Source organism: Hylobates moloch, unplaced genomic scaffold (genome assembly GCF_009828535.3).
Source record: "Hylobates moloch isolate HMO894 unplaced genomic scaffold, HMol_V3 SCAFFOLD_21, whole genome shotgun sequence".
Taxonomy (NCBI): Eukaryota; Metazoa; Chordata; class Mammalia; order Primates; family Hylobatidae; genus Hylobates; species Hylobates moloch.
In genome coordinates this window covers 9,338,761-9,354,956 of record NW_026652296.1, presented here as the reverse complement: position 1 = coordinate 9,354,956, position 16,196 = coordinate 9,338,761, and the positions used below count along the sequence as shown (strand labels likewise).

At 48.2% G+C, this 16,196-nt stretch overlaps 1 protein-coding gene across 2 annotated transcripts in view; it reads right to left on the bottom strand.

Annotated features, from left to right (window-relative positions):
• Window positions 1-16,196, bottom strand: part of NFATC2 (nuclear factor of activated T cells 2) — a 157,152-nt gene that overhangs the window by 53,290 nt on the left and 87,666 nt on the right. For both annotated transcript variants that reach the window (XM_032142459.2, XM_032142460.2), the window contains exon 6: window positions 13,138-13,278. In XM_032142459.2, coding sequence (XP_031998350.1) covers window positions 13,138-13,278 — 141 coding nt within the window. The remainder of the gene's footprint in view (window positions 1-13,137; window positions 13,279-16,196) is intronic.

Below are 16,196 nucleotides of genomic sequence, written 5' to 3'. Positions count from 1 at the left end.
TCACACCTGTAATCCCAGCACTTTGGGAGGCCGAGGTGGGTGGACCATCTGAGGTCAGGAGTTCAAGACCCACCTGACCAACATGGTGAAACCCCGTCTCTACTAAAAATACAAAAAATCAGCTGGGGGTGGTGGCGGGCACCTGTAACTCCAGCTACTTGGGAGGCTGAGGCAGGAGAATCACTTGAACCCGGGAGGCGGAGGTTGCAGTGAGCCAAGATCACACCATTGCACTCCAGCCTGGACAACAAGAGCAAAACTCCATCTCAAAAAAAAAAAAAGATAAAGTTAATATTACTGACCTCAAGAAGATGTGGTGAGAATTAAAATAGACAGTGTATGTGAAATGCTTAGTAAAATTCCCAGCGCATAGTTAATGCTGCTGTCATTACTGTGATTTTAGAATTTGGAGTCTTGAATTGTTCTGATTCCAGTAAAAAAGAATTGAAGGGCCATCCTGACCCAAGTGCTTTGGTGGGTATTGAAGTTTTTTGCTTCATTTCATTGCATTAAATTCCTCATTGCAAATAAATAAAATGGTCATAGAAAGTATTTATTGGTAGGGGACTGGTTGAATTAATCATGGGCCATCTGTAATTAGTATGGAAAATCAGTAGAAGAGCACTGGGCAGCCCTTAGGTAGATTTGTGTTTTCTAACCTGGAAACATGACTCTGTTATATTAAAATGCAGATTTTGCTGGGCACGGTGGCTCACGCCTGTAATCCCAGCACTTTGGGAGGCCGAAGTGGGTGGATCACTTGAGGTCAGGAGTTTGAGACCAGCCTGGTCAACATGGTGAAATCCCGTCGCTACTAAAAATACAAAAATTAGCTGGGTGTGGTGGCGCGTGCCTGAAATCTCAGCTACTCAGGAGGCTGAGGCATGAGAATCGCTTGAATCCGGGAGGTGGAGGTTGCAGTAAGCTGAGATGGCGCCACTGCACTCCAGCCTGGGTGACAAAGTGAGACTCTGCCTCAAAAAAATAAAATAAAGTAAAATAAAATAAAATAAAATAAAAAGCAGATTTTTAAAAAATGCTGCAGACCAGTATGTACAGCATGATGCTGCTTTGTAAGTCTATTCATAAGTCTGCTTAAACTTAGAAAGCCTGTGCCCCAAGCTACTCATATGGTTGTACCTCTGGGGCTGGGCCTGAATGGGTGAGGTGAGACCTTCATGCCTTTCTTCACTGATTCAAGAAACATGTTACATCATGGTGACTTTAATTTGTTTATATTTTTATTATTTTTAAATAATGTTGTTTTTTTCTTAAGAAAAAGGCATATTGCAACTGCCTGTTGACTTTCCTGTCTCTCAGGAGCCCTCCAGGGCCACAGCCTGAGCGGGAGGCTGGGCATGGACCATCAGCTCTGACTCAGCTCCGGCACAGCTGTACCCCAGGCTGTGAGATGGACCATGTATGCCTTCCAGCCCTCCGGGGCCCCCAGACAGGGAGGCGGGGCCAGACATTCCACCCAGGCTCAAGAGAGACATGGACTCAGGGTTGCTTATGTCTACTGAGGCGGGGACCCAGCCTCTCTACCCAGCTTCCCTCCCCTGACTCCACTAGACACACTGGCCTTCTCTCTCCCTCCAACAGCCACACCCGCCTATCTCCAGGCCTTGGAACTTGCTGTTTCCACCTCTCAAGATGCTTTTCTTCAGCTCTCCTGTGACCATCCCCTTCCCATCCTTCAGATGCAGCTCAGGGAGATCCCGCCTTCATCCCACACCATCCCCTTATGACTTTCTACTCCTCCCTTCCAGCCGGACATCATTTTAGCTACCTATTGGTTTGCTATCTCCGCCCAGCCCCAGGCTGTGAGTTCCCCCAGAGCAGGGCTATAGCTATCTCATTCTCTGCTTTATCTTCAGCTCTACAGTATCTGGCACATAATAGTTGCTCAATTAATACTGGCTGAATAAACAAACAAATTGACCTCAGGATCCTCCAGTGTGCACCCCACAGCCAGAGTCCAGGAAACATCTGACCACTGACCTCTCCAGCCGCAGGACCCTGCAAGGAGGAATCACCAAGCCCTTGTTATGGGGTCCTTTGTGGGAATCAGCTGATGAGGAAGGAGCTGGGAATATAGGTGCAGACAAGGAATCAAACACAATCAGAGCAACTCAGCCCAGACGGCATTCCCAGTGCAGTTGACCAGGAGTTCCGTATAATCCACCTCCCAACCCACACCTTGGGTCTGGGACTCTGGGCAGACCTACCCCCATGGAACAGGACTGAGAAGACCAAGTATGCTTCTACCGCTCTGGGCTGAGATGAAATAAAGGACTTCGGTCTTGAGCAGATGTTCAGGCAAAATTCCCCCATCCAAAATTAACAAGGACTGGCAGCCGGTGTGAAAACGGCCCTTCCAAGTCTTAGTCAGTGGGGAAGAGAAAGGAGCCAACCACTTCGGGCAAAGGGGTTAGGTCTAGAGAAGACTTAGCACGACTCTGCACGTTAAAAAAAAACAAAACCATGGGGTGGGGGATGGTTAAAGTAACATCGTAGCCTTTGTTTTGTGTTTGTTTGTTTTTGAAACAGGGTCTCGCTCCATCGCCCAGGCAGGAGTCCGTGGCGCCATCTCAGCTCACTGCAACCTCCACCTCCCAGGTTCAAGAGATTCTCCTGCCTCAGCCACCCAAGTAGCTGGGATTACAGGCACATGCCACCACGGCCGGCTAATTTTTGTATTTCAAGTAGAGATGGAGTTTCACCATGTTGGCCAGGCTCGTCTTGAACTCCTGACCTCAGGTGATCTGCCCGCCTCAGCCTCCCAAAGTGCTGGGATTACAGGCATGAGCCACCACGCCCAGCTGCCATTACAGCCTTTGCTTTAACTTCACTGCAGAGTCAACTCTAGAAGAAAACCCCTACTAGATGCAAGAAGAATGGGCATCGCTAACCAGCCCGTTTGCTGATGCATGGCCTCTATACTTTGGTTGGTTTCCTGGTTTCTCTTTGCAGGCAATTATTTAACCCTGTGATGGAACAAAGCAGCCAGGAAGCAGGAGGCTTGGCCGTGGGTTAGGGCTGGAGTCTTAGCAGTCGGGCTGGAGTCTTAGCAGTCAGCCTGGAGGAGCTGTGGGCTCGTGTCATCACTCCAGGAGAAATGAGCAAGCTTTTGGGAGGAGGAAGGCAAATCTATCCTCACCCGCGCTGTGAGCATGCCACTGGGCTCGAGGCGAACGGGGAGAAAATCAAAGTGTCAGCTTGTGTTAGGAAACCACGCGTGATGCTTCCCAGTCCTGGCCGTGCTTTTAAAAATTAGCCAAATAAAAATGGTTGAAGTCATTTCAGTCTGCTCTTTATGACTGCTAACTAGCAGAAAAACGTGTCCTCCCTGGAAGCATGGGCTTAATGAGCCCAGCAGATGGGGGTGGGGTGGGGGAGGTTCAGGAATGGCCCCCCCAGCTTAGGATTTCAGCCGCCCGACAGGGTAACACTGCTCAAATGGATTTAGTGGGATCGGGAAAGGAAGTGCCTTGATTCCCGAGTCTCCTGCCCCAGTACTTCCTTGGTGGGCTTGCCCCAACCATCGCCCACTGGGACAACTGAACCAGCTGCTCACTCACCTCCCAGCTTCTCCGAGTGCTGCCCCCTCGCCACCCACCAAGTCAATTGTTCATACAGATGGCCAGAGCACTCTTAAACATCAACCAGACCATGCCACTCCCCTGCTCAAAAACCTCCAACTACCTGTTGCTTTGGGAATTCAATCCAAACTCCTTGCCATGTCTGCAGGGCCCAGCTGGGCCTGCCCCCCGCAGCACCTCTCCAGGCTGGGCTCTCACTCTCACGATGCACCAGCCGCCCGGGCCTGCTTCCCGTTCCTCAAATGCCCTAAGCTCATCTCCACGCTGGGGCCTTGGCACTGGGCAGTTCCTTTTGCCTGGGACACTCTCCCAGCAGTCCTTGTGGCTCTCTCTTTCCCACCTTCAAGGGTCTGCTCAAAGCCATCTCCTCCAGCAAGACCTCCCTGACTCTTCCCTATCCAGAGTTACCAGGTTTAACCAATAAAAATACAGGATGTTCAGTTAAACTTGGATTTCAGAAAGCAACGAATACCTTTTTACTACAAGTATGTCCCAAACTCCTTGCCATTGTATAGAACATACTTTTACTAAAGAAATTCACTGTTTGGGGTTCAAATTTAACTGCACATCCTATATTTTCCCCCCTAACTCCACACCCTTTTCTCTCTTGGGCCTGTGACCTGGCTTCCCTGGCTTCATAGCATTTTCCCCATCTGAAAATGTCCTGCTTATAAACAAGTTTCAGACTGTCCACTCCCAAGGGCAGGGACCTCACCTGCCATGTGTCCCCTGTGCCTGGCATGGCACTGCACATAGTAGGTGCTCAGTAAACACCTGGGAAATGAACATGGAAGCACTGGGGGGCTGAGTGAGTGGAGCAAGCCTGAAAGGGCACGCTTGGATGCTCAGTCAAGGTCAATCCTACACAGAGGCCGGATTTCAGCTCCTCCCCTGTCCCACCCTAGACATGACTCTTCTCGGCCCTAAGCTGTCATCTGTGGATGATCCCCACGCATTCCAGACAGCCAGCTACTCTGGGAACCAGGAAGTTGGGGTTTCAGGCCCAGCCCTCCACTGACGAACTCTGTCACCTCAAAGAAGTCTAATGACCACACCGTGTGACTCGGCTTCCCCATCTGTAAAATGGGGAAGGGGAGGAAGCAGACCATTAGTTACCCTCCCTCCAGCTGCCAGGCTATGACTCCAGGAGTCTGATGGCTCTAGGGTAAGGACAGAAAAGAAATTCACCTCGCCAAGAAGGACTCTTCTCCCAGACAAGAAACCAACATGGCTCTGCCCTCTGAACACTGTGTGAAGTCAACCAGGCTCCCAGAGTGCAGGTAGAAGGGCAGCTGATGTTTTCTGAGCACCTACTATGTGCCCGATACTTTCAGTTCCTTGATCTCCTTCTATTGCTAAAACACCACCAACCCCATCTTAGAGATGGGAAAACTGAGTCCCAGGGTACATAGTGTGAGGCCAATCCAGGCTTCAGGCCAAGTCTGCCGAGTGATTCAAAATCCAGCCTCTGAAGTGGGAATTACACAAAGGCCTTTGGCACCAGGAACAATCTCTGATGGTGGAAGTGCTTAGATTACAACGAGTGTGCTAACTAAAAACTCATTTCTCTGTGGCCTCCTTCAAATGGATGCAAATGGAATGAACTGCAGGATTCTTGGACTTAAAAGCCTGTTCTTCAATGCAGGGGAGCAAGTTTAGGCAATATTTAGCTCCCTGAAAACAAGACCATTTTCTCTATCTCCACGGCAGCTTCGGAGTTGCAGTCTGGATCGCATCTCTGGAGAGCAGCTTTGTGTCCCAGCAAAGCTGCGGGTAAGTGATGGGTTCCAGCCCGGGGGGCCACTGACACCAGGGACATGAGTCACAGAGGGCAAAGGTCCGGAGAGCCTTAGTCATGCCCCAGCTCTGCCTGGAGCCTGACTTCCCCAGAGGGAAGCCCCATCTAGATACTCCCATACCAGGTCTATTGTTTCAGAGAACATCACGCCGGGTACAACCAAACCCAGGGAGAGAAACAGGTGGGAAGAGCAGGTGTCTGCTCTAAGATGGTTCCGATTGTTCCAGGGCACGAATTCTTGGAAAAATACTTAATTTAGAAAAAAAAAATTATTTTAAGCACATGCATTTATATTTATTAAACAAAGCTCAAAATACAACCTTTGGGGACCTCCAAGTAATAAAATGACTCATGTCAGGATATGATGACTCAGTGGGAAAGAGGGAATTCCACCACCCACGCGTCCTTTCTAAAAAATCAATTTGTCCTCTGGACAGGTGATGGGAGCCTCTGCCATCAGACCATTCCAAGAAAATCGTCCAGCAAAACAAAACAAAAAATTCTCTTCAAACAATTTAAGTTTCAAAGCTGAGTAATCTGATGCAGGCCAGTTTCCAACCTACGCCCCCGCAGGACACACAGAGCCAGGGAGCTAGCTGGCCGAGCCTGGGGGCCTGAATTAAGAAGGATTTACCAGCCGAAAAATTCCAAAACTCTGTGTCATGTGAAGGAACCTTCCAAAACATTGGATCCCACCCAGGCGCAGCGAGTCGCTCAAAGCCATGGCAACCCCGTTCCCGCTGCCACATCACTTTTATTTTTGTGTCCTTAGATTTTTTCCTGTTTTGCAATGTTTTGCTGGGACCCCCAACTCCGCCTGAGGCCCCGTGGCCAAGGGCCAGGGTTCCCACTAAAGTCAGGAACAGCCTGGACTTCCCAGCGTGAACTTTGCCTGAAGGGTTACACATTTTTTAAATTTCAGAGAACATCCAAATGGCTTTGCAGCAATTACTGAGAATGATAAATAGGAAAGACCCTGATTGTTCTGTTTGGTTTCTCTTTGTCCTCTCTGACAGGACTAGAAAAAATTACTCAAGTTGATGACAAATGCTGCCTTGGGATTCCACCTCTGTCACCAGTTGTGGGCTGACCTGGGGCGCATGACATCTGTGAGCCTCAGTTACCTCATCTGTAAAATGGGGATGATGCTGCCTGCTTCTCAGGGCTGGAATGACAACTAAAAGAGATGCATTCATTCAACAACACAAATGAGCACCTACTATGTGCTGGGGACCACTCTGGATGCTGAGGATACAGCAGCAAACACTGAGACTCTGCTGTCAAGGAACTAAGAGTCCAGCATGAGAGACCAGGTGATAAACGAACAGACAGACAAGGTGATTTCAACAGTGCTAAGTGCCACCAAGAAAACAGAGCCGGGCAGTGGCACAGAAGGTGACAAGGTGTCTGGGAAGCCGGACAACTTCAGAATGATGGTCAAGGAGGACCCCGTGGAGGAAGTGACCTTTGAGCTGAGACTGGGAGGAATAGGAGGTGGCAGGCTTGAAAAGAAATGGTGGAGGAGGCCAGGCACAGTGGCTCGCGCCTGTAATCCCAACACTTTGGGAGGCCGAGGCGGGCAGATCACGAGGTCAGGAGATCGAGACCATCCTGGCTAACATGGTGAAACCCCATCTCTACTAAACAAAATACAAAAAATTAGCCAGGCGTGGTGGCGGGCGCCTATAGTCCCAGCTACTCGGGAGGCTGGGGCAGGAGAATGGCATGAACCCGGGAGATAGAGCTTGCAGTGAGCCAAGATCGCACACTCGCGCCACACCACTCCAGCCTGGGCGATAGAGCGAGACTCCGTCTCAAAAAAAAAAGAAAAAAGAAAAGAAAAGAAGCAAAGAAATGGTGGAGGAACATTCTAAGAGCAAACTGAGAAAGCCAAGGTCCTGAGACAGAAATGGCCTTGGGGTGTTTGAGGACAGAGTGAAGCCAGGTGTTGCTATGGCCAAGTGGCAGCAAAAGAGTCAAAAAAGCTGAGGTCAGAGAGATGGGCAGGGGCCAGATCACACAGGCTCTTGAAAGTCACAAAAATAATCAAAAATAGTAATACAAATAACATAATAATCATTATTATTATTGCTGCTATAAATAAGATGCCATTTTCCAAAACACCAAGCTTTTCTAACTTAAGAAACACCACGCTGCCCCTCTCCTACTGTTTTTCCACTGCTCTCCAATTTGTCATCTTGCTGGAGTGGAAACTGCCAATTCCATTTTAGTCGACAGCTATAAAAAGAACATTGGAGCTGGTGGTGCCGATGACCAAACTCGGGGCTAAGATTAGCCCAGGAGGCTGTCACCTTTCCTTAATGTGAGAAACAGCTGGGATTCCCCTTCCTTGGAAAACTTCAACTGTTCCGCCCCGCCCCGCAGAGCCCTTGCTGGCCAAATGTCCATGGAGATGGGAACAGGGATGAGTTTTGGAAAAAAGAAGTTGAGCAACAGGGATTCCCCCTGCAGAAGGCGGCCCGGGCTGGGAGGTGAGCTCTTGGGGTCAAAAGAGCAGGACCAGCGAATGCAATGCGAGCCCCCTCTCTGCAGAGAGCCCTCAGAGCCAGACATCCCCCGCAGAGAAGCCCACTGTGTCTCTAACACCCCCGATTGTCTCTTGTCATTAATCCAGGAACTACATTCACCTGGGATTCTTCAGTTAGGCATGAAAGGGTCAGAAATGTATCCTCTTGATGCCGGAAACACGCTGGAGAATTCAAACTGCTGCCCAGAGCAGTGAAGTGGTTAATTCAAGGATCTCTATCACCACAAAATGGTTAAGCCTGTGGCTCAGAGCAGCTGAAGGGTCTTCATGCCAAATTAACCTGGTTCTAAGCTTGTTAAGCATAGAATAGCAGAGTCCAAGGTGTGGGGTCTAGAGCCAGGCTGCCTGAGGTGAAATCCCACCACTGCCCTTTATCAGCTGTGTGATCTTCACTAAGTTACTTCTCTGTGCTCAGTTTCTCATCAGTAAAATTGAGAAAACAGTAGTCTATCTTTTAGGGCTCTTATGAGGGATCAGATTAGCTAGCACATAGAAAGTGCTTAGAATAAGGCCTGGCACGTAGTTCATTATTAATGAATTACTAATTACTAAATTACTAATAATGTTCATTATTAGTACTTATTACTGTTTTTTAATGTCTCTTGGTTCCATGAGATAAAGTCTTGTCTTCTTCTACAGCCAAAATATAATGATGATAATAAAAAAGCTAACATCTAATGAGCATGTTCAATGTTCTGAGCCCTATGCAAAGCACCCAACCTGTATAATCTCATTTAATCTTGCCTCCCAAGAGAAGTAAATCATCATCTGTATCTTACAAAAGAGGAAATGTCAGCTCAGAGAGGTAAAGTAACTTACTCAGAACGACACAGCTACTAAATGCAGATCAGGGATTTGAACCCAGGCCATCTGACCTCAGAGCTGTGCTGGTGACCACTGTGGGTTACAGCCCCCCAAATCTCTCCCAGCCTAGGCCAGCACCTGGGGCAGTATGTGTCACCTGAATTATGACTATGTCCTGAGCAATGAATACTGCAAGACCGTAAAAATAATAACAAAAGCACATGCCTGTAATCCCAAATGGGAGGCTGAGGCAGGAGGATGGCTGGAGTCCACTATGTTGAACTCACTATGTTGCCCAAGAGTTCAAGGCCAGCCTGGGCAACATAGTGAGACCCCATTTCAAAAAATAACGATGAACATCCCATGAGCACTAAGTGCATGCTGCTTATTTACATATTTAACTCTAGGAAAGAAAGACTGTCACTATCTCATTTTACAGACAGGGAAGCTGAGGCCCAAAGAGGTTGAATGACAGGTCAATGCTGAATATCACCTGTGGACGAGTCCCCTGGATTCTCCAAGCTAAACTGTCTGCTTCCCACGGGTGCCAGCTTAGATGAGACCACACACGGAAAGTGGCAGGCAGTGGCCAATAATAGGAGCTGTGATTATTACTCTTGTTCTTAACAGCCAACTTTTCACAGCTGAAACAGGCTCTGTGTGTTCCTGCCTTCAAGAGGTAAATATGGAACTTCTTCTGAAACCAAGAGAATAGAAGCTAGAGAATAAATGCCATTCATTCATTCCACAAATGCTTAATTGGTGCCCTTAGATAGCTTCAGAATAATTAAACTCCCAGAGTGCTTAAAAGCTGGCTGGCTCCTAACTCCATAAGGAACTTCGTAGGATCCAGCCTCAAACTCTTCCCTGTACAGTTACATCAGCAACAAAAAGATTTCAGTGTAAATAGAGACCACTCAGCCAACAGAGCCCTGTGTGGCTGGATCAGCCCCTCAAGGCAAAGCAGGCAGAGGCCAGGCCTCCTCCCTGCACCCCACTTTGCAGGACAGCTCGGGGGAGCTGTGCAGGCATTCCGCCAAGCAGACGCTGGGCCTGAACTGCTGAGATGCACAGGGGAAGGCTTAAGGTGACCCTGATTCTGATTTTTCCCTCATGCTCTTCTTTTCCTTTCCTTGTCTTTCCTGAAAATTTCTAAGCCGTAGAACGGCGGTTGTTGACCAGCGGCAATATTGCCCCCCCAGGGCAAATTTGGCAAGGTCTGGAGACATTTTTGGTTGTCACAACTTGGGCCGCACTACTGGCGTCACGTGGGTGGAGGTCAGGGATGCTGTTGAACATCCTACAGTGCTCAGGGCAGCGCCCCTGCCAAGTCATTATCTGGGCCAAACTGTCAATAATGCTGAGGCTAAAAATGTGGTATAGACCAGGGGTCTTCAATCCCGGACCACAGACTGGTACTAGGTGCACAGCAGTAAGTGAGTGGCGGGCGAGAGAGCGAAGCTTCATCTGTATTGACAGCCACTCCCCATCACTTGCATTACCGCCTGAGCACTGCCTACTGTCGGATGAACCTGCCATTAGATTCTCACAGGAGCATGAACCCTATTGTAAACTGCGCTTGCGAGGACACCTTATGAGAATCGAATGCCTGGTCATCTGTTACAGTCTCCCGTCACCCCCAGATGAGACTATCTAGTTGCAGGAAAACAAGCTTAGGGCTCCCACTGATTCTACATGATGGTGAGTTGTATAATTATTTTATTGTATATTACAATGTAATAATCATAAAAATAAAGCACACAATAAATGTAATGTGCTTGAATCATCCTGAAACCATCAGCCCATCTCCCCAACCCTTGGAAAGAACTGTCTTCCATGCAACTGGTCCCGGGTGCCAAAAAGGTTGGGGACTGCTGGTGCAGAGTCTTCTTGCCTGGAGCGGACTTTACCTTCATCACCTCCGATCCCTCAAGCAACGCTACTCTCCTCAGCTCACTCAACTCACCGCCACCTGGGTGCGTGTGATTCAAATCACCAGAGGCGCCCCATTCACTGGACCCTCAGGCTGACCTCGGGCTCTGTGACCTTCATAGCACTGCCTCTGCTGACCCTTCCCAAGTTTCCTTCCCTTGGTCTCCAGGTCACCAGACTCCCGTGGTTCTCCTCCTCCTGCTGTGGCAGCTCCTCCTCTGCCACCTGTAAAGGATGTGGCTCTCAGTTTTCTAAGCCTCCCCTTCTCATACTGGAGGCCATCCTGGGAGGTCAGAGCCAATTTCCAGGACTTCACCTCGGATCTCATTGCTGACAGCTCCCAAGACAACATCTGCAGCCAGGATTTGGTTTCTTAGTCTAGACCACGTGGCCACGTACCTCCCAATCTCTTGCCTTTCCACAGAGGTGAGATCATGGTTCATCCAAGAAGGCCCATGGGTACATGAGACTCAACACTTCCACTTCTAAAATGAAACCCGTCCTCCCTGCCCAACCTCATCCCCACACAGACCTCCTCTCCTGTGTGCTAAATCTCAGCTGGCCAAGTGCACCACATGAACAAAACAATCTCGACACAACCTCTTCCCCTTCCCCATCCACAGCAGCTCCAGAAAAACAGCAGCAGCCCCTGCCCCTTACCGAGCACTTCTGGTGCTAAGCCTATTTGCTCTAATTCATTCAGACCTTACCTTTGCGGGTAGGCACTGTCACTGTCCCTGCTTTTCAGGGGATAGATGATGGAGAGTTTCCACAGGTGACACTGCCGGTGAGCAGGAGAGCAGCCTGGGTGGCACGCAGCCTGCCTGGTGCCTGTCCCTGCCACCTGCATTCTTAATGCCTCTCTACACCACTACGTCCCATCAAACCTCAGTGACGTCTGCCTTCTAAACCACTCCCGACCCATCCCTGCATCTCCCTTCCCCACTGCCACAGCCTTACTTAATACCTTTTTTGTTATTTTTCACAAAGGCATCATCAAACCCTTTTAAAATAAATTCTGCCTCTCGTTATGCTTCCAACTGTGAGAATGCAGTTATCACACCCCGGTCACATGTCCAGCCCATCCCAAAAGGATGATTTGTGTGAGACTGGAAGAAGCACTCTTTGCCTGAGACAGTCTGCTTCCCCCTGCCAGAAGTTGTCTTACTAATGTGTAAACTGGTGATGTATCCAATTTGAATGGCAGCCCTCAGAGGAGGTGCCCTTGTGCACTGCACAATCCCTCCAACTGGAGAACTCACCCGTTATATTCTCAGATTGTTCTAAGGACAATAAACAAATAGACAAACATCAACACCCCTTTGAAGTAACCTACTGAAATCATGTCTGTTAAGGAAAAAGAAAATTGGTTCTAGTATCCAAAATAAGTGTCCCAAGTTATTTGAGCTAATTTCCTTCTAACAACACATTTGTTTCATTAATTATTGCTTAATCTGATATTTTCCTACTTCAGATCAGCATCTTTTCTACCACATACCCACTGAAAAAGACACGGATAGTACACCAAAGAAAGAATATACATGGTGAATAAACAAAACGTTATGCCTCTCAGAGCAAGGAAATGCAAAGTAGAAAGAAGTACCAATTCCACAGTGATTTCTTTTTAATTTAAAAAGAATGGTATTTCTGGGATGGGGGTGAAACTATGACTGACATGATGGCAACTTCAATTTGTAGATTTCTGGAAGGTAGTTTAGCAATATGTATTTAAAGTCCTCAGAATAACTAGCCAAAATTCCACTGCTGGGAATAAACCCTAAATAAACTAAAAAGATATATATATAGATTCATGTACAAGATTAATTAATTCTAGAAGCATAAGCTGATTAACTGCAGAACTACTTATAATAAAAATACAAGTAGCCAATATTAATTGGCTTATGCTGTACTTGGCACTATTACAATTATGTGACATGTATTAGCTCATTTAACCTCCATGACAACTTTATGGGATAAGACATTTTGTTACTATCATTTTATACATGAGGAAATTAAGGCACAGAAAGGTTAGGTAATATGCCTCGGATCACAAAGCAAGCAGATAACAAACCCAGAATTTGAACCCAAGATATCCAGGGCCAGAGTATGCATGCTTTATCACTGTGCTGTTTGGCCTCCCTTCTTGATAATAGCAAAAAGTTTTAAAAATTTCCTTCCTTATGTAAAAAAGTAATTTTTAAAAAAGGGTTGAGGGTGGGAGATAATCTCGTTTTCCGTCAAAATGACCTAGAAGAGTTAAAATGCAGAATGGCACATTCATGCAATGGTAAACGGTATGACCATCACAATCCCTGAAGACACGCTGAGTAAAAAGAGCAGGGTATAAAACTGCACAGTGGGATCTACCCCGCAAAACCAAGTTGTATAGAATAAAGAGATGGTCACTTTGCATGGTTCTGAGGGACAGAGAAAGAGCTCAAAAATCCACTGACCTGTGGTCTTCTCAGTAAACACAACTTTGGACTCGGCCGTAAAGTTCTGCCCCGTGAGGATCATTTGCTGGCCGCCATAGACCAGGCAGCTGTCCGTGTCTTGTCTTTCAACCATGGGCAGCTCGTGAGCAGATCGCTGGGCTGCAGGCAAAAGAGAGAGAAGTCACTGTGATAAGGGGAGATGTCCGCTCAAAAGAGGAGGTCTGATTTCATGGTACTGAGATATGACATGCTCTGCCCACCTGTGTCACCTGTTGTTATCTAAAATGTGGAACCATCATCCCTGAAAATCAATGACTGTATAAATATTATGCCTTGTGAAAGTGCTCTAAGTCATTTGAGCTAATTTCCCTCTAACAACACATTTCGTTTTCATGAATCAAGGGACAGAGGCCTGTTCTCCTTACAGGAAGCCGGAGGCTGCCTGTTGTCCTTATAAGGAGGACAGGTACATGAGAATTGGTTTTCTTTATCCTTTTATAAAGGGATGGGCAAATAAACTTCTTTATAAGAGGTTTCCCTTGTTAAAGTATATCCTTTCTTTGTACATTTGATGTCAGCCAAAACACGAAGGCATCATGTATGCTAAGCTTAGGATATAGTACCTGAAGGGTTTAGACATATTGACTTTGGAATTCATTTATGATCTTTAACATAGTCTTTAAGACATCCATGATCTACCCCCATAATGTCTTTTCTAGAACTCTCCCTCATTCACTCTGTTCCAGCCACACTTCTAGAACATTCTGTCTCTCAGACATACTCAGCACACTCCTACCTTTGAGCATCTGCACTTTCTAGTGTCTGTCCTCCCCAGTTACCTGCATGTCTCCCTTCTTCACTTCTTGCAGGTCTCTACTCAGCTGTCACCTCCTCTGGGAGGCTTATTTAACCCACCCCAACCCCTCCCGAGAGTTAAAACAGCAGTACCCAGCCCAGTCCCTCTCTCTCATTCTCTGTCACCTTTGCTTTCTCTGTCCTACTTTGCTTTTCTCCATAGAGCTTTTCACTTTCAGATACATTATATGTAGCTTGTATTGGTTTATCTTCTTTCATCTTTAACCTACTAGCATATAAGCCCAGGAAGGAGGGGCTTTGCTTTGTGTACTGCTGTAAGCCTAGACCAGGAATAGTGCTGAGAACCTAGGAGGAGAACGTACTAGTTGGTGGGTGGGTGGGTGGGTGGGTGGGGGGAATGGATGGATGGATGGATGGATGGATGGATGGATGGATGGATGGATGGATGGTGGATGGATGGATGGATGGATGGATGGATGGATGGATGGATGGATGGGTGGATGGGTGGGTGGGTGTGTGGGTAGTTGGATAGATGGGTGGATGGATGGATGAGTGGATGGGTGGGTGGGTGGATGGATGAATGGATGGGTGGATGGGTGGATGGATGGGTGGATGGATGGACAGATGGGTGGGTGAGTGGATGGATGGGTGGGTGGATGGGTGGGTGGATGAATGGATATGAATATGTGTGTATCTCCCAATATGTATTCTCAATTCATCTATTTACATCTATGTCCTCATCTATATTTTAATAAATGAAAAATGGAGGAACAGGACAGGCCTCTGCTGAGCACTAAACCAGAGTGCTAGAGTTGAATGCCCATAGCAACCCTCTGAGGAAGGAAGTATTAAAATGATTCACATTTGACTGGGAAGAAAACCAAAGCTAAGAGGAGTAAAGTCACCGCTTGGCCAAGGATCCATGGTGAAGCTTAGATTTGAACCCTCAAAAGCAGGTTTCTCCAGCTCCAGAGCCCAATCTCTTAGGTTAACTAGCCAGCCACCTATTCCAGAAACCAGGCTGCAGAAAAGAATGAAAACCTGCTCCAGCCACCTTCCCAGGGCAGGCGAGAAACAGATCCCAGCCACAGCCAGGGCCCCACCTCCTCAGGCCTCTCTCCTTCCAGCGTGGGCCAAGAGGCCAGGCCCGCCCCCTGGGGTGAGTCAGTCTGAGCTCTTGGCATTCCTCCCCAAGCCCAGAGAACTGGGCAGAGGGCCAGCCCCTTCCATGCCAGGAGCCTGCGGACCTCCCCATCCGGGAGCCTGGGCAGCAACCGCGTGAGGCCCACGGCCCAATTCTAACCCTTCCCTCCTGCCTTGCCTGGGCCTCCAGGCCACTGGCATCCCCCTGCATCTGCTGGGGCCACTCAATGGAGCAACGATGCACTTGGAAACATTTCAGGAGTCGCCGTGCACCAGCCAGAGGCTTCCAGACACTCCACCTCGAGAGTGCCACCCAGCAGCGACTCAAACCAATCCCCTGATGGCTTTTCCCACCCCCAGCTCAGCCCAGGCACCCTCTGTTCCCAGAGACCCACCTGCCAGCGCTGCCCCAGGGGCTGCCGGCTACAAGGATATATTACAAAGACCTCTCCGCAGAAGCTGCTAATGTCTCCCACAGGGGCTGGGTTATTAATCCTTTCTTTCAATATCAAAGTTTTGTGATGACTTCCTAATTGAGCTGCCACAAATGAGATTTATTAGCAGCAAGAACAGCAGCTGCAGGTTCAGGCTTTGAAGATCTGCCTTTTATGAAATTGGGGAGCAGCTGGGGGCTTTTGGCCCCGGAGATGGGTGGTGCAGTGGCGAGAGCATCCCACCCATTTTACAGGTGGAAAGCCTGAGTCATCGCTACTGGGCAAGCCAGCCCAAGGCTTGCGGCCAGGAGGGCTGGGGACTGGAAGGGGCTGCAAGCTCTCAGTGCTGGGCGGGAGGCTGGCGCAGACAGTTGGGCTGTGAATCACTGCACGCTGCTGTGAACACAGCTCCTCTCTTTCCTGTGGCAGCCTCATTGCTTCTGCCTTCAAAGCCTCATAGTCTCAGCAACCAACAGATTCAACCTTTGCCAAGTCTGCATTTCCTACCTCCCTACCTGAAGGAAAACTTTCTTTTTTAAATGAAAATTTAAAGAGACAGAAAAAAGAGAAAACAGTGAGAGTCTAGTCCAGCTGCCTGGACGCCTTTAGCTATATTCTAGTCTCACAACTCCAAGTGCGGGCCAGGGGTGTTGGCATCACTGGAGAGCTTGTTAGACATGCAGT